Source organism: Hippocampus zosterae, chromosome 2 (assembly GCF_025434085.1).
Source record: "Hippocampus zosterae strain Florida chromosome 2, ASM2543408v3, whole genome shotgun sequence".
Classification (NCBI taxonomy): domain Eukaryota; kingdom Metazoa; phylum Chordata; class Actinopteri; order Syngnathiformes; family Syngnathidae; genus Hippocampus; species Hippocampus zosterae.
This window is the reverse complement of record NC_067452.1, coordinates 36,116,150-36,140,807: the sequence shown is the minus strand read 5'-3', so window position 1 is coordinate 36,140,807 and position 24,658 is coordinate 36,116,150. Positions and strand designations below refer to the sequence as shown.

Sequence of the window (24,658 nt, the reverse complement as noted above, 5' to 3'; positions counted from 1 at the left end):
GGCGACTTTCGAGAGGAGCCATTCGCTATGTGATCAACACATGATCGCCAGGCAGATGAAAGAATTCTTTCAAATTCTCAGAGGATACATTGACTGTTTAGGGTGGATGAAAGTGCAAGCATCTCTTGTTCTGTTTCAAATCATTACAGTGTTTTTTTTTTCTTTCCCAAAGAGGGAGTACAAATGAGTTTGACTCAAAGCAGCTTCTTTCTGGAAATTATCCAGGAATAATGTATTACCGTGTAATTGCGCTGGATGAGATACGGAGCTTGCGAAAGATCATTTGTACGGTGTGTCTAATTAGTAAAGCTTTCATATGCTCGATTCTCTGGGCAAAACACGCAGGGGTAAATTAGAGAGGGACATTAATTAAAAACGGTGAAAGTAAAAGAAAAAAAAAGGCTCACTGTCTTATTTAAAGGCAACATTGAAGAGGCTCAATGAAACTGGCCACAAGAACGTTGACTTTTTTTCTTTGTGGAATAGAAGCAAAAAACCACTTCCTCCAGCATTTAAGCCCCCTCGCCACACTCCCCCTAAAATATAGAAAAAAATCACACATTGATGAGAAAAATGCGAGAAACAAAACCACAGCTCACACGTCCCATCCTGTGTTTACACTTTTAACCTTAGACTAGACGTTATACCTAGATGCTAAACAGCAGAAAAATGTGAGCTAATGCCTCAAACAAGGCCACGGGGGGGGGGGGGAGGGGGGCGTGATGGCACCATCTGTGGAGGCTCCGCCCTCAGCAGGGGCCCCTTCTAAGCAATTGCGACTACCTGCTAGAAGCACAGAGGTGGAGCTCAGCCTGACAGCCAGGGCTCGGCTCAGCCCCCCCCCCCATAATCTCTCGGGGAGCACCACCAGGAACTGTAATCCTTCCCAGTCTCAACATCCGGACGCGCTCTCCCTTGCAGCCCCAATCTCTATCATGCACCCCACCTGCTGTAGCTCAGCACAGGAGGTCCCACTGCGAGCACGTTTAAAACCCGCGCTGTGCGGTTCTTTATCAATTAAACGCTTTAACGTGCTTTTTATTTTAATTTTCGTGGGCTTGGTTGAGCACAATATGATCGACACAAACACGGCAATTACCTCTCAAAGTGTATCTGCGTTTTGTTTATGCTAAATAGATGGTGATATGTTTTTGTGGGAATTTCCAAAAGCGTGGCTTTGCTGATGCGTGCAAGTGTGTCTGTGATCTTGTATTAATGGAAGGAGGAAAATCTCTCAGCTGTCATTTCTGCTTGGTTGATTTTTGTTGTATTTTTTTTCTCCGAGAATTCAGTTTGCATACAGCTCACAAAAAAACAAGACAGTTTTTTTGTTCTTGTTTTTTTTTTTTTTTTTTTTTCCCCTCCGCTTAATTTGATTCCACCTCCATTTGCGATGTGAACGGGCGCAGACAGACACAGATAAGAGGCCTGTTGATGAGGAACCACCTCAACCACCACCACGTCGGCCCCGGGAGCTGGCCCACACGCCTTTCGCCAAGCGCCATAAAAGACTTTTTACAGCGTCTACTCGGCTCTGTCAACGCTTTTATCTCCAAATGCACGATGGGTATCTCACTAACCATCATCAACACAACAACAACGAGCCCAGAGCAGAAGCAGGGTTCCCACTCTTCCACTTGCTATTTATTTATTGACCTTTTTAGGACTTTATAGGTCTAATTTAGCCATTTTTCTTAATTTAGCCGGGGATTCAGCAATATGCAGGCTGAGCAGAAAGCCACATATCACTGAGCTGGTGTTCAAATCATTGCTGCTAAAGGTAGGGCACATTTTTATTTTTAGAGGCAATCAGCTAACCCTTTATTTGATATATTGTATGTCAAATTTACATTTTCCTACCTGTATTACAGGAAGGAAAAATAAAAACTAAGAAAAATAAAATAAATATAAAACTTCAATTTATTTTTGAATAACAATACATTATTAGGGATTTGTACTGATTTCAGAAGCTTTCCGTGAAAATTAAGGACAATTAAGTACCTATTTTACTATTTCTATTTTATGAACTTTAAGGACCCATGGGAACCCTGAGAGGAAATGCTTCTGACCCCAGCGTAGTACTCCTGTGGAGATGGTTTCGTTTGAATTCAATCATTATCCAGCAGGGATACACACAGGAGTGCCTTGACGCCTACAAATGGACTCTGACTCTTATTAGAGCGTTCAAGTCAATTTTGGGGTCACTAATTTGGGGGATTTGTGATTGCGCAGCCAACCGTCGTTGATGTGACTGACCTGCATCTGGTCCGTTGGAAGGTTTCAGAGCAGCAGCAGCCAGCCTGGCCATCATGGGCGATATCAGACCTTTGCTGGCTGAGATCTTCTCCATGATGGAGGAGGTGGAGAAGGAGGTTGGGGTGGATGCCATGGCTCCGTCCGCCCCCGCCGTAGAGCAGCCTTGGGTCAGCGAGTCGGTGGACATGGAATGGCCACCGGATGATACGGCGGATAACAGGCTGGCAGCATGCGGAGGAGGCTGGACAGGCAACCTGGGTATGAGTGGGTAGAAGGGGCTGGAAGTAGCCATGGTGCTGTTGGACAGAGAGAGGGCCACCGGCATGTTGCTGGGCAAGGCCTGGGACAGCAGGCTGGACATACGCTGGCCCACACTGGGCAGCGCGGACGTCGGTTTGAGGGCGTGGCCCACCGATGAGGAGGAGGAGACAGCAGTAGTGGGTGTGGCCATGAGGTGGGATACAGTGGTGGACTGCTGGGTGGTTGGCGAGGCACTCAGACTTGAGTTCTTGCTGCTGATGGCCGAGAAGTCCATCAGGTCATCGTTGCTCGATTCTTCCGGCTCGTCTTTTGGGGCCAGGAAGGTGGAAGAGAGGCCCATGACGCCGGAGGAGCGGATGTGCCGGCGCTCGTGTTTGCGCTTGTGGGAGGTCATCTGGCTGGTGGAGGTGAAGGTGAACCCGCAGCCCGAGCGGATGCAGTGGAAGTGGTTGGTCGCTTTACTGTACACGCAGCCCTCGTACTTGCACTCCTCGTACTTGTAGTACTTCTTGAAGCCATCTTTGGCATAGGCGTCATCCTTGATGTGGTAGCTCTTGTGCTTCTCGATATCACACTTGTTCTTGAAGGTGAATGTGCAGCCGGGGCGCCTGACAGGAAAAGGGGTGTAAAGAGAGACTTCAACGTTCTGTTACATTCAGTAACCATCATGGAGGGGTGGTCAAAGAGGCAACTCAGTGACCGCTGACTGACACGCCGACACCACCTGGCAGTGGGAGCCATTCCATGATAGTTTGCTGTGGGCCTCGGCAGATGCCGGAGAGCAACTTTCCTTGCATCTCGTACAACATTGCATGCAAGTTAAACACCGTAGGACAGGGTGATTCCTTAAAGACTCAACAAAATCCGTGATTTGTTTCTAACTATTATATACGTTTGAAGATAATTGCTGGAAACGTGAAAAGTCCGAGACATATGTCGAACTCGTATTGGGAGTATTAAAATGGTACCGCGATATAAGTACTTGAGCGCTTCCATTCGAATCTCCGGTTATCCAACGCAATTGCGACGTGCGGTTAGCTAGCATGTGTCCACCCTGAAAATGCATCTTCCCTTTGGATAGTCTGCAAGTGTGGCACTAAGTGAGCACATTTAACAAAGAGTGAGGAAGGGAGGGTGAGGGGGTAGGGGGGGGGGGTCATTTTGGAGTCCAACCTGACAGCCAGCATGTGGGCCAGAGATTAGGGCTAGCGTGGTTGCCTCGTGGTAGCAGCGTGGATGAAACCCACAACAATCTGCAGGGATATAGACCAGCCAGGGTGGTTTGAAGTGGATATATTTTCAGGGCTCAACTGTAGGGATGTGTAGTGATAAGAAAGATGCTCGATGACGTAGGATCCATTTTGTTTTTTTCAGGTTGCAGTCAGGGTATTTGATTGACAGTTGACACGTGTTCACACGCCCACAGCGTTTGAGAGTAGAGACGAATAGATTTTCAGGACTTTTGAAGCTTCGTTTTACATATTTGTTTTTTTTGTTGTTTTAGTTTTCTTTAAAAATCAATTTAACTGTTTAAGTCACAAGATGACTCCAGTCCAGTAGGTGGTGAAAATGTACAAGACTGAGCCAAATACTAAAACAAAAAATAAAAAGATAAATCTAGGTGGATTTGATTCAACGTCACCTGCAATGGAAGTGCGTCGTCTTCTGGCCATAAAACTGGCACCCTACAGTGCCGCAGTCCTCAGTGGCACGGAACCTCTGGAAGCCATCATTGATCAGCTGGGCGTTCTTTTTGTGGAAATTTTCGTGCGTCATGACATCCGAGGTGCTGGTGTACACCTTGCTGCAGCCCACCTGCCGAGCGGAGACAAAGAGCGGCCCGCAGGATTTCCGTTTGTGAGGGGAGTCAAGAAAAAGGAAGCTCTCGGTGCGGTTAAGAAAACGGACGAGAAATGGTATTCCTGTTCGACACTAAATTTGTGGTTTGCCATTGAAAGCCGTGCTGCTTTCAAGAAGTGCGGGACGCCTACAACTACAGTACTTTCCTGTCACATTTGGAGGGCTGAGGTCACCACAAACTTACTGTAACACTCTTTCAAGGGGGAGAGAGTGGAACAGAATGGTCTCAAGTTGAACCCTGGGGGCTAGTAGGGCCGGTGATTAAGTTGGAATTAAAAACAGCAAACATACAGTACATCATCCTTGGTGTTTGTCGCCCACGCAAAATGGCAAACTTCTCCATGTCAGGTCAAACAATGGAAAAAAAAATGCCTCTTTGTATTTTCCTCCCTAAATCAGGCAGATACATCTGTAGCTTGACAGAACTGTTAAAACAAAATCTGGAATGTCAATACCAATGACATTGTTAAAAAAAAAATCTATCTCAAGCACATCCTCCACCGTCATGGAATGCTGAACGCAAAATGACACGGTGAAATTAAGCAGATGTACTCCAAAAAATTAAACAAATCCAGACGGGTGAATAATCTTGAACCGTCTGCCCGGTACTAAAACATGAAGAATGTGAACATTTACATAAACACCTGAGCGAATTTCATCCACGCCAATTAAGGAGCGAGGGAACAAGGAGGTGGGGAGCAACTGCCTTGTGTGTATACGTGCGCCAATTGGAATCTTTTTTTTTTTTATGCTATTCGCTTGAAAAGACATTCTTTCAGATGCTTCTATGTGGATGGAAAAGAGTGCGGGGGTGTCCTTTTGTTGTTGAAGTGAGCGACTCATTGCTTTCAACGAGATGACACTTTTTACCTTTGCTACCCTATTTTAACTCTTTTGATGTTGGTCTGCGTGCGGTGGGTGTCTTAAAGCTTCTGCGGCAGAAAACGCAAACGTGACATCAGGACATGATGTTGAAACGAGAATGTCACGGTATCTACATGCTGCGTGAGACAAACACCAGCTCTATATTTAGCTGTCAAGTCCCTCATTTCCATCAACACGATTTCTCTCTCAAAAAAAAAAAAAAGACTTGAAATAAAGTATTTTGTACAAAATCCTACTGAGCTCCTCCTTTGATGCCGAAAGTAAGACGGTGGACTCATATACGCTGTACATTTATACATACCAACTTGAAACTGTATTTAGTTAAGTTCTAAAGCAATCCTCTCTTCGGAAATGTTGAGTGTAAATTTGCATGAAATGGATGGCCGTTAAAAAAAATAAAAAAAATAATAATAATAGTAACAATAATTTTTCATCATCATTTTGATTTGACATAAATGATGCCAAATTACAGTGGTACCTCTACTTACGAGCGTCTCTTTATTTTATACAACATTTGGAAGTTACAAAACGCCTCAACAGGAAAATATTGCCTCTCGTTATGAAACAAATGTCAAGATAAGAAAGGTAAAAATACAGTATGGCCTGCTAATCGCAGCTCAGAGTTTCCTGAACGCAACATACTTACAGCTGCTCTGCCATTGGCTATTACCTAGCATCATCCTGGCATCCCATTGGCTAAGAGGGACCTCTACCGTATGTGTCTATGTGTGTCGATAGCTAGATCTGTGTCTATGCAGCGTCCTCGTCATTTGCCCCTCAGGCGTTACGTTAATTTTCCTCGAAAAAATGTTCACCAGTCGGGCAATCGCTCACTATGCTGTTTGCCTTGGACATTTTCGAGGGATTGTTAAAAGTCGACAAAAACAAATGTCCTTGGATCGGTTCTTTACAGAACGCCAGGCTAAAATCACTTCTGAGAGAGAACATGAACTATAGAGGGCAAAAAAAACGATGAGGATGCAGTTGAAAGTTAAATGACCATCATCTTAGTCGTTACCCGATTCTTTGTTTTTTATATTATGCACAACTCTCATTTATTGTGGAATAATCTAAATGTAACATGTATTTGTTACATATTTTGATGCATTTTTATGCTTTTGGAAACATTTATGGCTGATTTTTTTTTTGGGGGGGGGGGGGATTCGGACAGATTAGGTCATTTAAATGGAAAATGTGTCTCTGCTTCCAAAATGTTCTAGTTGAGAAATTTCTTCCAGAACCAATTAATTTCATAAGTAGAGGTACCATTGTACAGGCATATCTCATGTTGTAAACATACAGTTGATTCAATCACTCATGCAAACCTACCAGGAGCCTTCATAATTCCCTAAAAGGTTGTCAAGGATATGAACACATTTTAAAATGTAACAAAACATCAATGGAAAAAAAACATCTTACAAACTTTTTTTTTTCCTGATGTCATCTCGCCCCCCCAAAAAATAAAAAATAAATAGAATAAAATACACAGTCAACAAATACAAGTTGACTCTTGGACTGCATTTGGGTAATATTGGTTTAACTGCAGATGGCAAGGCCAAACAACACTTTGCAAGGATGTGCAAACATGTGTATCGTGTTCTCAGGCGTGTACTTTTTTGTTGAGATGTACCTGCATGCAGTGGTAATGAGTACTTTTGCCATTGAGGTGGCAGCCGTGGTAGTAGACGCTGCAGTCATCCAGGGGGCTGAAACGCATGAAACCGTGCTGCAGGGAATTATCCCTCTTCTTGTGCATGTTGTAGTGCCTGATCACATCCTGCTTACTGGTAAACCTCTGCAATGGAACGAGGAGGGGGGTGGGGGGATAGGGTGTGGGAGGTTTGTAAAGCAACAGGTTAGTGTTTATTTACACCAGGCACAGAATCAGCAACATGTCACTTTATCTCGGCGGAAACAGCAGCTGCAGCACGAAGTGGCCACTTGGCATTTGAGGGATGGGGCCTGGGTGGGGGGGGGGGGGCACCTCAAAAGACGTTTTTTTTTTCGCCTCTACGTGTGTCTCTCCAAATACAGGCAACCCATATGCTCACCCTGGGTCAGAAGGGACTTCCGCATGTTACGTTTGCCTGCTGAGTTTGTTTCCCGTTACTCAAAATGTCCCCTCAATTAAATGCACAATCACTAGATTCGTGTGGACATCATGCATTTTTAACTTTGATTCACTTAATTTTTTTAAATGGCCGTCGGGCCTCATTCAACTGTACTTTTCACAACTTATTACTAAGGTCTTATCTTAGCAATAACTGCATTTTGCGCCATACAGAACGTGCCAAGGACTTAAAAAAACCCCACTTAATTAAAAATGATTCAACGGATGATTCTGATTTTAGACAAACACATTGGATATTTCTTGTAGAGTTAAAAAAAAAAGACAAATGAACAAGCCCAGCCACCAAAAATGATTTTTTTCTTTCCCTTTCAATTTGCAGAGATAAGGTTTCACGTTCAATTGCTGAAAGTGGAATTTCAATTTATGAACACTTGCTTCTGCTGTCGTTTACGATGAGTGCACGCGCTAAGAGACCTCACATCTAAAATGACTAAATAAATAATCCCTCCCACATGCAGCAGTTAGAGAGCAGAAAAGTGACTCCTCAGAGACCCGCCGCAACCAAATCTGCTGTAATTGGCCTTAAGCTGATGTAACAGAAACTGTAACGGGAGACGTGCAAATCAATGAGACACTTCTGTCTTCAATCCATATTCATCTCCAGTTGAGGGGAAAAACATCAGAAAGAAGTGTTTTGAAAAGCAACTAATTGCTCTACAAAAGTAGACTAATTGCTTTGTGTTGTGTGTTCCACTCGAGCACAAAATACATAAAAAAAAAAAACGCCTCTTAGTCACTCTTGGCCCATTTCCACCATTTGTTTTTGACTGAAAAAGCAAAGACTTCATTAGGATTCTTATTATTCAGCTCTTTTACAATGTTCCTGGGGGAAGGAGGCGGGTGGGCGTGGGGGGGGGGGGGGGGATCGCACGTTTTAGCATCGGTCCGTTGTGGACCGGAAGATGAGTGGAAAAGCAGTCTCGGTACATTCGATCCATCAAGGCGTCCAAAATAGGCCATGGAGAGAGCTGACTGGGAAAAAAGATCTCATTTTCAGTCGAGTGGTGATGAAGGTTGGGAGCCACTTGCTACAATTTATTTTAGGATTCCCACTAGTGTGGCAAGATGCACGCACCGTCCCTCATGTACAAGCCCATGAAAGGAGAATGTCAAGACTCAGCCAATCGGCCAGAGGCTGGCAGTGGGATAATATTCCAGGAGCGTGTGTCATGTAACATTTCAAGAGTTATCACTTCGAAAGGGACTGCACATCATGTGCTTTTTTTTTTCTTTCCTTTTCAGGGAATTGACACCCACAGTGCCTCGCAGAAAATATTTGCGCGGGAGCAGCATGGAGGAACGCGGGGCCCAAGCATGGAAATTGTCGTGATAACCCGAACTAACACTCTAAATGATGACATGAAATGATTTTCCTTTGTGTTTCTCCCAGAGTGCATCTCATCAAACCGTGACGCCGGAACCAGAAAACTTGGGCCTTTCACGCTTTCCACCTCTTAACCGATATTTACAGAGAGCTAATCTTTTCCGAACAGCGGCCAAGAGGAGAAAGAGGTGGGACACTGCTAAATGATGAATATTGCTAAATAAATAACACATTTAAAGCACGGAACAGCAATAGCCAGAGGACGCTTGCAAACGAAAACAATGTTGTGTTTGAAAAACCACAGGCTAACAAACTTATTATTCGTTAAAATGTGTCAGGATGTTATGAATAATGAAGAGGTGACGCATCACATTGTTTGTCGAGCCACATCTCCCTTTTCTTCGCATGACGAAACAACATTTTTATAGAAACAGCAATTTGATTCGAGAGTTACGCTCAGTTCTTGAAACTCTGAAAATGTTGCGCCGTTATTTCTGTCAGGTGAGAGAGAGAGCAGCAATGTTTCCGTGTTCAGCAGACAGTAAACGTGTCATTGAGTGCTGTTCAAAAAGTGATAAAATACTCACGCTCACCTGGTAGTTACACTCGGGGTCCATGCAGTGGTAGTGCTCCCTGTACTGGTAGGCACAGTGCACATGGCCACAATGTTGACTTCCGGAAAACCTGAAATATGAACAAGACAGTCATGAAAAAAAAATAAATTGGGAACTGAGAAAAAAAGAGCGGTGAGTCTTTTTCAAGACTTATAACAACAATCCAGGAATTCAGTAGGAATGTTGAATAAAACTCATTCATTATATTGTGGTGTATGCGTACACAATTTGGACCCTAATTTTGGGGCGCTCGTGCCCTCGGAATAAAAACGTGAATAACTTCATTTTAATGCCAGTGCGAGTCTAGTCTTGCATGTTTAGGGCCGTGTTGCGCCTGTTTGTATGTTCCAGCGCGCTGAGTTGCCTCGCCCCTGACTCATCTGACAATTTGGTAACAGATTGTAGTGTGCGTTCCGCATAAAAACGGGTGGATTGTCATTTACGTGCCGGGGGCAATTGTCTTTAGTTCAGCTTGTTTGTGAATGCTGCCTCGCCCCGGCGCATCTGCAATTTTGGTTACAAAAATTACACTAGATTTAGTCTAACTCGTAGCGCTGGAGCGATTTTGATCAAGGTGCAGGCAGAAAATCTGCGGGCTCCGCATATACATATGGTGGACATTACGATATTCATTCATTCATCTTCCGTACCGCTTGATCCTCACTAGGGTCGCGGGGGGTGCTGGAGCCCATCCCAGCCGTCTCCGGGCAGTAGGCGGGGGACACCCTGAATCGGTTGCCAGCCAATCGCAGGGGACACAGAGACGAACAACCATCCACGCTCACACTCACACCTAGGGACAATTTAGAGTGTTCAATCAGCATGCATATTTTTTGAATGTGGGAGGAAACCGGAGCACCCAGAGAAAACCCACGCAGGCCCGGGGAGAACATGCAAACTCCACACAGGGAGGCCGGAGCTGGAATCGAACCCGGTACCTCTGCACTGTGAAGCCGACGTGCTAACCACTGGACTACCGGGCCACCCCACATTACGATATTTCATTTGCAAATATGACACCAGCACGGGCCAATCTCAAATCACCGAAGCAGTCAATTCACTGTGCTGTATTTCATGACAATCGTGAACATATTAAAAATATTTTGGCAGAACCCTCAACACCCATCAGTATTGTGAGGGAGGGGGGATGTCAAGAGTCACACACTGATGCACAATCAAGGGTGAAAGGCAGTCTCTAATTGCCCATGTCACATGCACGGCTGACGACATCATCAGCAAGGGGAGAGCTTGCAGTTTACCTGCGAATGTCATGCAGGGACCCCAGCGAGTCTATTTCTGGTTCTGTAATATCAATCACGGCGTCCTTGTGCATACTGCGCCTATGACCGCCCTGATTTTGAGGCAAATGAGGGATGCCAGTCGCTTCGGCCGGAAATGGACTATTACCATCCCACAGGGGTGCCCAGTGGCGCAAATGCCCCATTCGGGCCCATTCTACCGGTGTCGAGTCTTGCAAAATAACAAACGAAAGAAAACTCAACCAGTTGCACGCAGTTCGACTGCACTTTGCGCTAGACTTGCGCTCGGAACGTAAATAGGGCCGTTTATGTTGGAACTGTACTACCAGCAACACCAGCATTGTAAAACCAATACTTCATTTGGAAATACCTTGTACTGTATTCACATATTGTAGTCCGCACGAAATCATGAAGGAAGGGCAAGAGTTATTTATCCAGAACGAAATCTAAATTAAAGGGAGGAACTTCGATGGCAACTCTTACTTGGATAAACTGGCTGAAAACAGAATTTTGTATTCACCATTTTCCATTTTGGGGTTGAAATTGAATTGTGATATATGACACACTGAACATTATCCTTGAAGAGAAATGGAATTGTCCCCGCTTGGGTATCTCCAATCAAGTTCAATAATGATGCATTTCGACACTAAATTATGAGGCAGATAAAAAATAATGAGAATCATGAAAAGAGCAAAAATTATTATATTGTGTGGGGGCCACAGAGTTGAAAATGATTATTTTCTACTGAGATGATTGTGCATTACAGTAAATTCAATTGGTTCACATTTTCAAAGTTGTGGTTTGTCTTAAAACAAAGGCCGGAGTGAAAAATACTCACATGTGACACGGGGTTTGTTGACAGATTAATTTTATGTGCAAATTGCCTAGCCACAATCCACAAAAAGAAAACGACTTATTTCACCATGTGGAAAATAAAGTGTAATGTGTACCGTATGCAAAATTCAAGTCGACTTGTCGTGGCGATGGCGCTTGCGCCGAGCCATTGAGTTGAGCAAAGGCTCGACCAACAGACCGTGAGATGCGCGATGTTTGCTTCCTGATTCCAACAGCAAGGTGAGTTGCTTCAAAGCAGAGTGTCATTGCACCAGGAGGAATGCCGACGTGCATTTTCAAACCTAAATGTTGTGCTTATAGCGAAACGCGGGCCAAGACCTCTGCACTTGGACCCCTTATATGATTTGTAATGTTATTTTTGTTGCATGATTGACCCCCGACCCCCCTACCCCAACCCCCCTCCCCTGAGGAGGCTCAGGAAGGGTCTTCTATTTAGGACAGCTGTGTGACAATAAAGGCTATCAAAGAGCCTGTCAACAGTGAAAGCAGGCGCAATAAAACAGGTGAGCGACTTTTCAAAGGCATGACGCTCAACTCACCTTCAAAGTAGCGCCGCTCAGAGCCCCGCTCCGTACACCGCTGCGACAATTTACCAGGCTGTCACACCAATTCCAGCCAAATTATCTCCATTTATTGCCAACGCGGCCGCAAGACACACTTATTACGCACACCGAAGCCCCCCTGATGCTTTATACCTCGACGCTGTGAAAAAATCTTTGTCAAATCAATGTCATTATCGTATTATTTTGGAGGAAAGCCTCTTATATGATGAAAAGTAGAAACATCATGCTGCTTTTTTTTTCTTTTTCTTTTTTAAACTACAAACCTTTCCCTTCATCATCCTTTCGTGTAGTGCGGTGCTGGATAGGGAAAGGCCGCTGCTGCCTGTTACAGTACGGCAACTTTATGGCACTGATTATAAGCCAGACGATGATGACTGTTAAAATCTTCCAATTACCAGTGAAAACACACAAATAAACATTGCACCGCTGCTGCCAAGAACTCCATCTGCTAGTGCAAGAGAAGAGGAGAGGAGGGAGTGTGCGTTTGTGTGTGTGTGTGTGTGTTTGGGGGAATGATGGGGACTAAGTAATATTTTTCCCCCCCATCTTGCTTTCTGTTTTTTCCTTGTTCAGATTATCCCAGAGCTGCATTTACAGATCACTTTGCAGAGTTCATTAAGCTAATTGAACGCCATATCCACTACTCTTTTTCTCTCCCCCCCCCCTTTCTTTTTTTTAAGTTGGATGCACGCATGTGAAAGTAGATTTGCGCCTGGAAGACGGCAGAAGTAAATCGAGGAGGGGGTTTAAAAAGCAATAAAAGCCAACACATGTCTCAAACATTTGTGTGCTTTCTATACACTCCTCGTTTGCGCGCATACATCCTTATGAACACACAGAGCCCCCTTGAGACGGCGGCCCACCCCTCCGCTCATTGCCCAGCTGTATCACTTTGCCTCTGGACAATTCCCACTTGCCGCGTCGAGGGGCCTAATGGGCCGCCGCTATTCAGCTTGCAGATTAAATATTAATATCGCCACGATGCAGAGATTGCAGCGCATCTCCAGTTACAATGGAGAGACACAGATCAAAGTGCCGAGGCAATTCGTGGCTGCATGAAAGCGGCAGGGAAAACTGCGACTAAAGTCAACCGGGGAAGCCTCAAACATTTTGTGGTGAGACTTTTTGATTTTTTATTTTTAACAAGAATTGGGTGCAAACACACGCACAAAACTGGTTTTAGCCCTTTGCGTGTGCTCATGAGCTCCAAGGAGGCGCCTCCCCCGCTCCCACCTCCCTCTCTGTGCTACATTTGCCCTTTTATGAGCTCTCCTTTCCCATTTTTCCATCCCTCCTTTCTCTTTCCCTCCAACCCAACCCGACACGGAAATTGAAACTGTATCTTAGCTTATCTGCAGCCTCCCCGTGCATCAACTGCCGAGATGTTTAGACAAATTTTATGCATTATGCAGTGCAAATATCAAAACAGTTCTTGGCAGTGCCAGCAGAAGCCTCATTAAAAATTCCTTAATTAAATCTTCTTGTGAAATGTAATCAGTCCAAGGAAGAGGTTTTGTGCGTGTCCGTGTGTGTGCTTGCGTGTGTGTGTCAGTGCCAAGGCTTTGATTTGTGCCCTTCATGTTATGGCTTGGAGAAGTAATCATTAACGCCAAAGCCACTTCGGCTATTCAAATGTTGCTTTTCTTTCTTTCTTTCTTTTTTTTTTCTTTTTTCGAGGGCATAAACAAACAAGTGATAATCACCTTTGAGCTGCAGCTCGAAATGAATCCGCTAAAAATGGCGGCGGGTGGTCAGGCATTGTTCTGAGGCTATCGAGAGACACCTCTCCATCCATGATTTGCTCCTTTTTTAATCAAAAAATTAGTAACTAATTGACTCATACAATAAATAGCAGACCGAACAAAAAGTCCGACATTCGTATCTTTCGTCAGTCATTGACAGAACACAGAACGATCACAATCGTTTTGATCTTGATCCGTAGCACAACAAACATCTTGGACTTTATTTCGTATGTGTTTCTGCGGCCTTAATTACAACACACATCCATGTTAACTGGCTGTGTGACTGTAGAGGTATTGTTTTACTGCCAGGGGAATATTTGCCTTCTAATCCAAAGGTGGCACAATGCAATCATATCCTCTCCCCAAACAAGCTTGCTGGCAACAATCAGTTAACGCGGAAATTAGCAATGTGTTGTTGCAATTTGAGTACATTCTGTACTCTTCTTTTGATTCCTTCTATTAAAATTCTCGACAACACGCTTTTGTAAACGTGTTGTAAAAAGGCAGTTTGTGCAATCTCCATTCTTGTATACTATGTCGAAGACAAAGCTTGTCGAGAGGGACCGTGATGCAAAGGGCAAACGCTCCACTGTTTGTGTTAGCATTGCACCGCTTACAATATGTTCTACGCGTCCCCAACTCGTCTAAAACGGCATTGTGACTGAAAATGACATCACGGTGCCTAAGGGCTCGGCATGCAACTGTCACATGACCAAACCCAGAAAACAGGTGAGCCGTTGACCGTCGTCCCTTTCAGTCGACCACAAGTGGCAAAATGGCCGCCCCTCCCTGAAATCGATAAAAACGGGTGGATTTTGCTGCTTCATTCATATTCCACCATATGCGATATCAATCGGAATGCCGTGTTTAGACTAGTGAGGCTGCATAGAACATATTTTGGCGAAAAAAATCGTTGTCTTCTCCTTTGAAATTCAGGGAGAGTGGCCAGTGACGAAAAAATCTGAAAATCAGCCGGGGTCTGACGCACTTTAGCTTCGTCACAAGTCTCCATAACATTTGGCATTTTGTTTAATACACATTGGTTTTAGCCCATATCCAAAGTAAAAACGGTATTCAAAATGGATGCTTGCAAACATTACGAGTCCGGAGTCTGCCGAAGACAAATAAGTCTGGCAGCCCAGAAATAACAGCAGACCCTACCCCCCGACCCCTAAAACTTTCTTAATGGATTTGAAACAATATAAAAAAGGTCCATTTTGACTGGAAAAAAGTGGAAAAATCTCATCCCTGAAAATTACAGTTGGACTCAGGCGCTTACATGAATCTCAAACGTAAGTTTAAGATGAATTAGCCCGACAATTCGTTTTTGTCCAAGGCCATGTAAAATGAAAGCTTGTGTTTTGGCACACGCACTCTGGAAATGTATTCAAACATTTACAGTCACAGGCACAATCAAGCCATTTCTTTTTCATTACCCTTCATCCCGCTCGGCACATAAATTGAAGCCTTACTTAATCAATTCACTGCACACGGAGCATCTTCATAACAGAATCTAGTTACAGCGCTGAATAAAACACCATCAGTGGAAGGGGGAATGCTTTGTCTCTGTTTGGATGCATTGTTTCATCTGCGCTTAGCATGGCCCGTTGACGGATTTGCATACCTGGCGATGTATTTCTGGTAGAGGTTGACGTCGTCGCTGGCAGGTTTATCTGGTGGTAGGCCATTCCTAACGCCACGGGAAACACAAAAGGGACAGGATTAATGGCAGGTGTGGGCTGCCTGTTGTTAATAAACACAAAGTGACACAATATTTACTTGCGGAAACTTTGGACTATCAATTCATATTTTCTCGTGGCAGAGCAGTATTTTCCTGCGCCGTATGAATCAGAGATGGAAGGAGCACACATTTGATGCATGGCCTTTCAGCCAATGGAAGGAGAAATGCAGGAGCAAAAAGGACATTAATCTTTTATGGGGGTGTTTTGGTGAGTGCTTATATGCAAAACTGGATAATGGGGCTGGTGGAAGAAAATTCTATTCTACTTACGGGACCGTACAGCTGATTCAACTTTGAATGGATTTCAACGGATGCTATTTTTTTTTTCTTCACCTGAGATAAGAGTCACTTGACTATCTGAAGGATGACAGTTATAATGCAGTTTTGGTCGCCCCCTCAGCTGCGGCATTTAGTTCCATGTGAAGCTCCACATGGGGAATGACCTGAGGTTAATCTGGCCCAGAGGGGAAGACGTCCTGCCAGACCGTGTCTCACACTAAACGGGTCAGTTAGCCAAGCTTGTAGCTCAAGTGAGCCACAATCCAATGCGACCAAGGCCAGACCCTGAGGGAGAAGCGCCTGAGGGCTCTTGAACGCTGCCTTTGATAGCTCTCACCTAACCGGGAACAAGATCAAAACTAATCAAACAGCGGTTTGGCACCAGTGGTGCGGACAAGTTCGAACTCTCGTTCGCTTGCTTTTATAGTGCACGACTCAGACGTTGTTGCACGTGCCCCTGTGACTCGCCGCTAGGTTAGCCGCGACTCCAAAGTAATTAAAGGGAGGGTTGTTACACCCGAGCCAAAATGAACCGAGTCAGTCACTTTGCGATGACTGTGCCAAATCAGTCTCCAATGGGCCTGAACGGCGAGTAAACACTTCATGTGTCTTCGCGACTCATCATGTCACCGTCCTATTGGGCTCCATGCACTATTTCACACCACAGTGCCGTTGGCTTCCGCAGAGGTAATTACCTTTACGTTGGGCAAACTGGCTCGCTATAGCAGTCTGTGAGCTCACAGGAGCTTCGAGCTGATCCTTTGAGGGGCAATAAATGTAACTGAGCTTCCAACATTTATGCTACACCATGTGTGTTATTTCAAAACCTTGAAAAAAGACAATCAATAACAATTAGGTGGTCGACTGGTTAGCGTGTCGGCCAGTTTGGTGCAGAGGTGCAGGGTTCGATTCCGGTTCCGGCCTTCCTATGTGGAGTTTGCATGTTCTCCCCGAGCCTGTGTGGGTTTTCTCTGGGTACTCTGGTTTCCTCCCACATTCCAAAAACTTGGGTGGCAGGTTAATGAAACATTGTAAAATTGTCTTTAGGTCTGAATGTGAGCACAAATGGTTGTTTGTCTTTGTGTGCCCTGAGATTGCCTGGCAACCGGTTCAGGGTGTCCCTCGCCTACTACCCGAAGACAGCTGCGATAGGCTCCAGCGACCCTGGTGAGGATAAGCGGGTCAGAAAAAGAATGGATGGGTGGAAAAACTCTTAGGTGGGTGCATTGTTCATGTTATTTTACTCCTCACCTAAGGTCGGCGGTAAGATTTGCGGAGCATGTTCTTATGGTTCCGTTGTTGTTCCATGAACTGTATACATGCTTTAACGTTTTGATTTCTAAATATTTGAAATGTGTTTCTTTAAAGCTGTTCCAATGCATTTGACTTTCTGGAGTGTCACTTTTTGTGATTGACTGAATGGTGAGCTACAGTAGATCCACGGAATACAAGCCAGCTGGGATATCTTTCCACCATCTCAGGACCTTTTTCAAGGGTAAGCCGTATAGAAAAGGAAGAGTAGTAAGACACATTCAAGTAAAGGGGAAACGTGTGAGCACACTTACTTAACGGAGGACACAGTGCCAGTGGTGATGGAGTCAGTTTTGGAAAAGCTGGACTTCAGGTAGTCTGATGTGGTGAAGCTTATATGGCCCGTCTGGTCCACGGCGAGTCCCGGTGCAATGCTGGCCCCAGCCGCGCCCATGGCAGGGACACCGGGAGCTCCCGGGTTCCCCGGCGCGGTTGCAAGAATATTGGGCATCAGCGAGCCTTCGGGATTTCCTGGTATCATCTTTTGCATTGTTCTGATGTCATACTTGGAAGGGCGCCCGCCTTTACCAGTCTTAAAGGCGATGGCCCCGCCCATGTCAGGGCTGCCGTCACCCGGTTTAAAAAGGTTCAGGAACTTGACGTTCTCCAGGTCATATTTGGAGGGTCGTTTAAAAGCATTACCATTGGGCTGTATACTCTCACCCATTTTCAGTTTCTGAATGAAGAAGTCATATTTGGAGGCCCGGGAGGCCATGTTCTGCAAGTGAGAGGGATTCGATGGCTGTGCGGAAGCCAGTGGAGCTCCTCCTTGCTGCTTGTGATCCAAACCGGTGGGGTAGATCTGAGCTTCGGCCGCCGGGAGGCCGCCAGAGGTCTGGAGCATGGTTGGACTTTTGTCTTGGGAGACTTTTGAATTGAGGTCATCTGGTTTGGGTGGGGAAGCATGCATGGGCCAAGGCAGGGTCTCACCAGCTTTTAACTTTCGGATGTACTCTTCATACTTGGTGAAGCGGGCTCGGCGAGAGGCCTCTTCGCTACTGAGGGACGAGGGGTCTGAGGTAGCGGCTTTGAGCTTCTCAAAGCTGAGCTTCTTGTTCAGCTCATCCCGCATATGATGGTCATCATAGCCAAACATTCCCAAAAACTCATTCATGGTGTTGGCTGCATAGTCTCGGAGGGCAGACGCTTCTCCTGAAACATTAGAAAAATCACATTTGTTGGGTAAAACCTATTTTTACTGTCATTAAAAGTCCTTCATTTTACATCACTGAAACCGTGTTTTGAAAGACCGTGACCCAAGACCTGAAAAGTACACGTCAGATAACAAATACGACAAATATCAGTAAAAACACATGCAAATATGATTTCTTGAACAAAGATCGACTTGGCAAACAGGGTCACAACATTTCTTTGTGTATTTTGTTCTCATTTGACAAACAGTCAATAGGCAGTCTGAGCGCCTTTCCAGTTTTGGTTTTGCGTTACGCTGCTGCAAAATTTGCAGGTTGACTTGATCGAGCAAATGTTCACCACAAACCTCAGAGATTTTTTTTTTAATCGGATTATTGAGTTCTGATTTCGTCTCCCGTTAATTAATTCACGATAGACTGGAAACACAACTGCGCAAGTAGATGGGAAAAGTGAGGTGTGTATCAAATCTCAAATGGCAAGATGGCTCCTAAAAATCCAACCATCCATCCATCCATCCATCCATCAATTTTCTGTTCCGCTTTATCCTCACAAGGGTCGCGGGGGGTGCTGGAGCCTATCCCAGCCGTCTTCGGGCAGTAGGCGGGGGACACCATTGAAATCGGTCGCCAGCCAATCGCAGGGCACAGTGAGACGATCATCCCTCCGCGCTCACACTCACACCTCGGGACAATTTAGAGTGTTCAATCAGCCTGTCATGCATGTTTTTGGAATGCGAACTTATACCGGAGTACCCGCAGAAAACCCACGCAGGCCCGGGGAGAACATGCAAACTCCACATGTGCATGAGAAGCGAGCCTGTTGTTATTTGACAATATAGAGTGGTGTTTATTACTTTAATCGGTTATATTAGAGTCAACATCTGCACTTGTTTACTTATTTATTTATTTTATGCACAATTTTAACACCCGAACTTTCCCTCAAAATCTCACTCGCATGTTTGGTGTTATCTAAAAAAATACCAGTGTGTTCATGATCAGCTACAGGAACAACTACATAGTCGATGGTGATTCCTTCAGGCAGCATTCTCCACATCCCTCCATACAATGGTGCGTAACTTTTCGTAAAATGTTTTGCTGCAAAATTCTCATGACTACCCATTACCCATTGAAAAAAAAAAAAGTGCTTTATTGCTTTTTCGGCCGCTGAGCGCACTTAAGCTGGTCAGAGGTAATACCGCCTACCACTCAAGTAATTAATACACAAATATTTCAGCTCCTGTCTCCAATTTCTCGGTTATTGCTAAATGAGTTGCTGTGCTCTGCTTTTCACGTCTCCTGAGCAGCATGTAAAATAATCCCCAAATTTCCACCCACTGCTTTGGGGTCGCTCTTCTGCGCGGCGGATCAGGCTGAAAGAGTATCCGCTGGATCGAAAAAAGCCCATGAAACATTTAAGAGGAATGGTTGAACAAATCAGCTGGCCGTAGACAATTCCATCAAATGTTTTTACATAAACTGAAACTGGGGAGGCCTCCTGTTGCAATGTCGCCTTTTCTCCTTATTTTTTTATTTACCTTTGCGGGGATAACAGACTGACAGCATTTGAATGTGCTTCAATCCACATCCGGGTACGAAACCTTCACAACGGGTGGGACGATCTTGAGAATGTTTAAATGGACTTTGGTGTTGCTGTGAATTTTTTTTTCAGGTCATTTCAGGATGCAATTGATCATAAATCTCTGAAGCATGGTATCAAACTCAAGACCCGCGGGCCAGATCGGGCCCTACAGGTCATTTTAGGTGGCCCGCAAAAGCAAATCACATGTGTCAACTTGCTAAAATCTGTACCGAAATGTCAAATTGTCCAATAAGGTTGCGAGTTTGCAATAATTGTGTTGCCCTGTTTACACTCATTTGAAAAGTAATTATTTTCTTAATTAATGATATCAAACAAACTTTTACGATTGGCTTGACTGATTTCAAAACGAGTAATCTCGTAATTTTTTGTATACAAGTAATAATTTTGTGGTTTCACATAACGGCCCTCCGAAGGAAGATGTAACTCCAAATTGGCCCTGCAACTAAAATTAGTTTGACACCCCTGCTCTAAAGTTAGAGTACACCGGCGCATGCCGTTTACACGACACAACATGGCACTCGATTGGACAACTCGAGGTATAATGAAAAAGCCTATCGCCAAATTGCCAATTTGAAAATTAAATATATATGATAATCACTCATGTAAACATTGACCCCGGTATGATTAATCCATATTGACTTTGAGTAACGTCCTCTTTTTACATCAGCGCGAGTATTGTATAAAAGGGGGGAAAAAATCGCTATAGGTAATTTGCGGTGGTGCAAATATGCTTTTTACAAGTATTTGATTTACTCGCGGTATTATCGACATCCCGTGAAAGAAGAAAAAAAGTGCAAGGAGTGTATTTAAAGAGGGAGCAGTGTGGCCATGCTATCAGTGCAAGGCAAATGATGTTGGCTTGCAAGGATTAGGGCTGCCATGCACAGAAGATAACCTTTCTTTCCTTTTTCTTTTTTTAAACACAGGGCAAATGACTTTTCCTGCTCAAGCTCTATCGGGCTGCTTCTCACTGACATTTAAGGTTCTATTGATCCCTTCGAATGTGAACATAACGGGAATCTTCATTCATTCATTTTCTTCTAGCGGCTGGATGCTCTTTTTTTGGCGTGCTTGGAAAATCTTCCCTCTCTGCAACAAGGCCCAGACCTGCCTTGTCTATATTGGAGAGAATTAGGCCACATTTTACACTCGCAGATATGATAGCAGACGGGCATTATAGCTCCTTTAGGCAAGCCAAATATGGGCATCAGTGTGGCACAGCCAGTCTGCAAACGGGAAGAGAGGCCGAGGTGTCGCTGATGATAAAGGTGCACGCTAGTGGCTATATATGGACTAATCTGGAGTCGGAACATTAGCAGCCTTGTCACTTTGGAATCAAACCTGCACAATGTAAACTGGTGCCTTAAAACAGAAATGGATTTTTTTTCCCCCACAGCATTACATGAAATGTTTACTGTCTTAAAATTTTTTAATTTCAATTGCACTGGTCAGCAGCAAATTTGAATCTGATTTGACTTTATGCCTCACAAAACGTATTTTTGTTGACGACTTAAAAAATAAAGAAAAAAAATTCCCAGCACATAAGGCGATTTTTGATATTATAGTTTTTAAAGTTCGACCTTGAAAAGCTTACGCGATACTGATTTGACTATGTGTTGCAAATCATCGCCGTGACATTTCAAAAATAAAATTCCACCTGTTACTGAACCTAACCCTTAATTTAAAAAATGATGCTAAATGTACCGTATTATTATGTGGGTGTTGCCACACCCAAAGTTCTCACCCTGCCCACCTCCACCCATATTCTTGGTCCATATGATCATTTTTTTTTTCCTGTCGACTGACATATACAGACGGGGTTTCTCATCCGACATCTAAATTATCTTGAAAATTATTCGGGAGTTTTGCTCTGATAGGAAATCCCGCGCGATGCCTCAGCGTGCGGAATTAAATGTTTTGAAGGTCGCAGTTTCTCTCACTGATCTTGCGATGTTTGTTAATTACATTGTCACTGATGTTGTGCGAGATAATTAAGCCACTATGTTTATATGCATAATTATGTGCACTGCGCGTCAGCCTTTGAACGGCAGCGGAGAAGGGGGAGAAAGAGAGCGAGAGAGAGGGAGAAGGAAAATAAATGTTTTAATTGTGTGCTGAGCAGAAACACAGAAGTCGAGATGCCCTACTTACAATCAACAAAGGGGAACTTGGAAGGAAACAAAATGAAGTGTCGCAGTTGCGGGACAATCGTGGAGGCAAGTGAACTTGTGGGCCTTCTGTGCGGCGTTGAACGGAATTAGTCACAATGAGAAGAACATCAAAATGAAAAGCATAGATTTTTTTTTTTTTTACCCCTGAGAAGTTCCCATCCTGGATTGCTGCTTTTTTTGGGGGGAGGGGGGGGGGGGGTAATAAATACCACGTGTCTAAAAAATGTGGCCTTTTATCTTCAATTTAGGTTTTGACTCTGCAATATGATTTTTTAAATGAGTGTCGTTTTTAATGGCAATTTTAGTTTGCATTAAAGTGTATTACAAAACTATCCCCCCCGCCCCCATGGCTGTTTAGGAAACCAATTATTGTTGTTTATTTGGTATTGTGAAGTGTTTAAAAAAATAAAGCAAAAATTAAGCAAACAGACAGGAGGCAGTGACAATGTATTCACCAAATTTCTGAAACCGATTCCGGCGCTGGTTCACTCAATGTTGCTCAAAGTAAAAGCGGATGTTTGCAAATGTCTTTTTTTGATCAAGCATAACATTTACTCAGTCGTTCGTGAAAGACGACAGAAATCGGAGAATACTTATTGTAAAGGGGCCAAAATCAGAGGATGTGGAAAACGTTATGTCAAATAATGACTCTAAATGGTTATTCAATGAATAAAATTGCTGTCGATTAACTTAATCGATTAGTTGTTGATTAATCGATTTATTATGACACGTCTAGAATCCCGCTCAAACTCTGTGTTCAACCTTAAATTTGAATAAGATTACGTCCAAAAAGCGACCCGGTATCAGGTTACTTGTCTCGATTACATTTACTGATTACTAAACGTATTACCGGTATATGGAAAAAGTTTTTTTAGCCAGGGATCAGATCGATTACAGCATTTCTCCCGTGTATCTTTTTTTGGGGGGGAGTAATTTAATGGGAGGACCAAGGATGCTCCGTTTTTATGATTATTCACGATCCCTTGGTAGATAATAATGCTTGCGGAGCACCGAGAAGCTGATGGTGCAGCAGTGGCTAGCTTCAGTGAGCTAAGGGACAATCAAAGACTCAATATGTAATCCGGAGTGTAATATGAAGCTTAGCCCGGCCCCGCCATGTGCTCTTGCCTTCGCACAGCTGCTACAACTGCCGGGCTTTGTAAGCCAACCCCATTTATGAAGTTCTTCATGCAGTTTAGCACACACTGACAAGTTCCTATGTCCGCCCTCCGGCACGCCAGTCGAATCCGTCTTTAGCGTAATAATGTCAGCGACTATTCATAATGCAACTCTAGAGTGTCTCTCTCTCCAATAATGGGCACACTTAAGCTTATGCGCATGTGGCAATGTCGCTCTGTCTTTCTCGCACGCGCACACGCGCGGCCGTTTGAGCCTTTGCCCCTTAATACTCTAAAGTGGAGTGTTTGAAAGGGCACGGTGAGGGTGCTGAGCAATGTGACTGGAGGACGCTCAGTTTAAATGTACCTGGAGAGGAGAAAGGCGGTTGGCGGGTGGGGGCCTCGCTCGGCGGCATGTAGGCGTCGGGCTTGGAAAGCCCGTCTTCAGCATCTTTGTCGTCGTGGTAACTGCCATCCTGAGAGCCGAGCAAGGGCTCCGCCTCCTCGCCAATGTTGTTGTCCTCCTCGTCGCTGCAGCCTTTGGGCTGGACCATGTAGACACCTTCGGGAGGGGCGTCTTCATCGTCGGCGTCGTGGAGCTCGTGCTCCTGCTCGTCACCGCCCTCGTGCGCCGGCGGCTCGTCGCCGTACTCGCCGTTCACCCACTTTTCGATCGCCTCGCGTCTCTTCTGGTCCTCCTCCAGGCTCTGACTCAAACTCAGGCTCTCGCGGAAGTTGGTCTCGCTATCATCGTAGTGGGAACTGCCGCGCTCGCTGTTTTCAGCTACGCTCTGCTCGCCCTCCGCATTTTGCGAGCTACCGTCAAACACCACCTGCCGGCTCAGCTTGGCACAGATAGCGTTGAGTTTTAGGCCACCTTTCCTTTTGGCGGCCATCTTGGGTTTTCCTGAGGTCGTTTCAGTGCATAAACTCCTTTCAGCTGTTGGACGAGAAGGAAAACAGAAAAATAGCCGGTTAAGTGCCACGGGCAAACTGCGGGCTTCCTTGCAAACCTCACGGTCATAAGCAACGTCGGATTTCAAATATCACAACGGAAAAACAAGGGACATTGAATGGTAACCGCCGCTATTAATAACCCCGCAAAGCACTTAAAAGAGCACAAGAGTGAGGACACCGAGATACTGTACATATCTTTCCAAGTGGCACCTCCACTGGCAGCTCAGGGTGATGGAAAAAAAACAAGGAGAAAAGAGCAGTGGCAGCTGAAACCACAGACAGACATGTATCACCCCCCCTGCCCCCCCTCCTCCATAGCTACTACAGAACAAGCGAGCGACATAATCCTTCACATGACAGCGTGATAGACACACTGAAATGTTATCTTCACTCGCACCTCAAGAGGCTGTAGTCCGAGTCTTGCCTCCGAGAGCGACGGGAACGGGACACGGTTTTCAAACTCTTTCGAAGTGGAGTAAACCAAAAGACAACAAAATGTTCGTGTACTTATTCGGATTAAAAAAAAAAAAAATCTATAAAAATAATTGAAAACAAAGCATTCCAGCTCAGTGCCGTGGCC

At 44.7% G+C, this 24,658-nt stretch overlaps 1 protein-coding gene across 8 annotated transcripts in view; it reads right to left on the bottom strand.

Moving 5' to 3' along the window:
- Positions 1–24,658, bottom strand: part of casz1 (castor zinc finger 1) — a 200,189-nt gene that overhangs the window by 22,812 nt on the left and 152,719 nt on the right. For 5 of the 8 annotated variants that reach the window (XM_052050425.1, XM_052050416.1, XM_052050376.1 and 2 more), the window contains 7 exons: positions 23,489–24,061; positions 17,336–18,233; positions 15,375–15,440; positions 9,305–9,401; positions 6,893–7,057; positions 4,160–4,332; positions 2,257–3,125 (listed from right to left, as the gene is read on the bottom strand). In XM_052050425.1, coding sequence (XP_051906385.1) covers positions 2,257–3,125; positions 4,160–4,332; positions 6,893–7,057; positions 9,305–9,401; positions 15,375–15,440; positions 17,336–18,233; positions 23,489–24,017 — 2,797 coding nt within the window. In that variant the 5' untranslated portion in view covers positions 24,018–24,061. The remainder of the gene's footprint in view (positions 1–2,256; positions 3,126–4,159; positions 4,333–6,892; positions 7,058–9,304; positions 9,402–15,374; positions 15,441–17,335; positions 18,234–23,488; positions 24,062–24,658) is intronic. The other 3 variants (XM_052050396.1, XM_052050406.1, XM_052050443.1) reach the window with 1 other exon arrangement.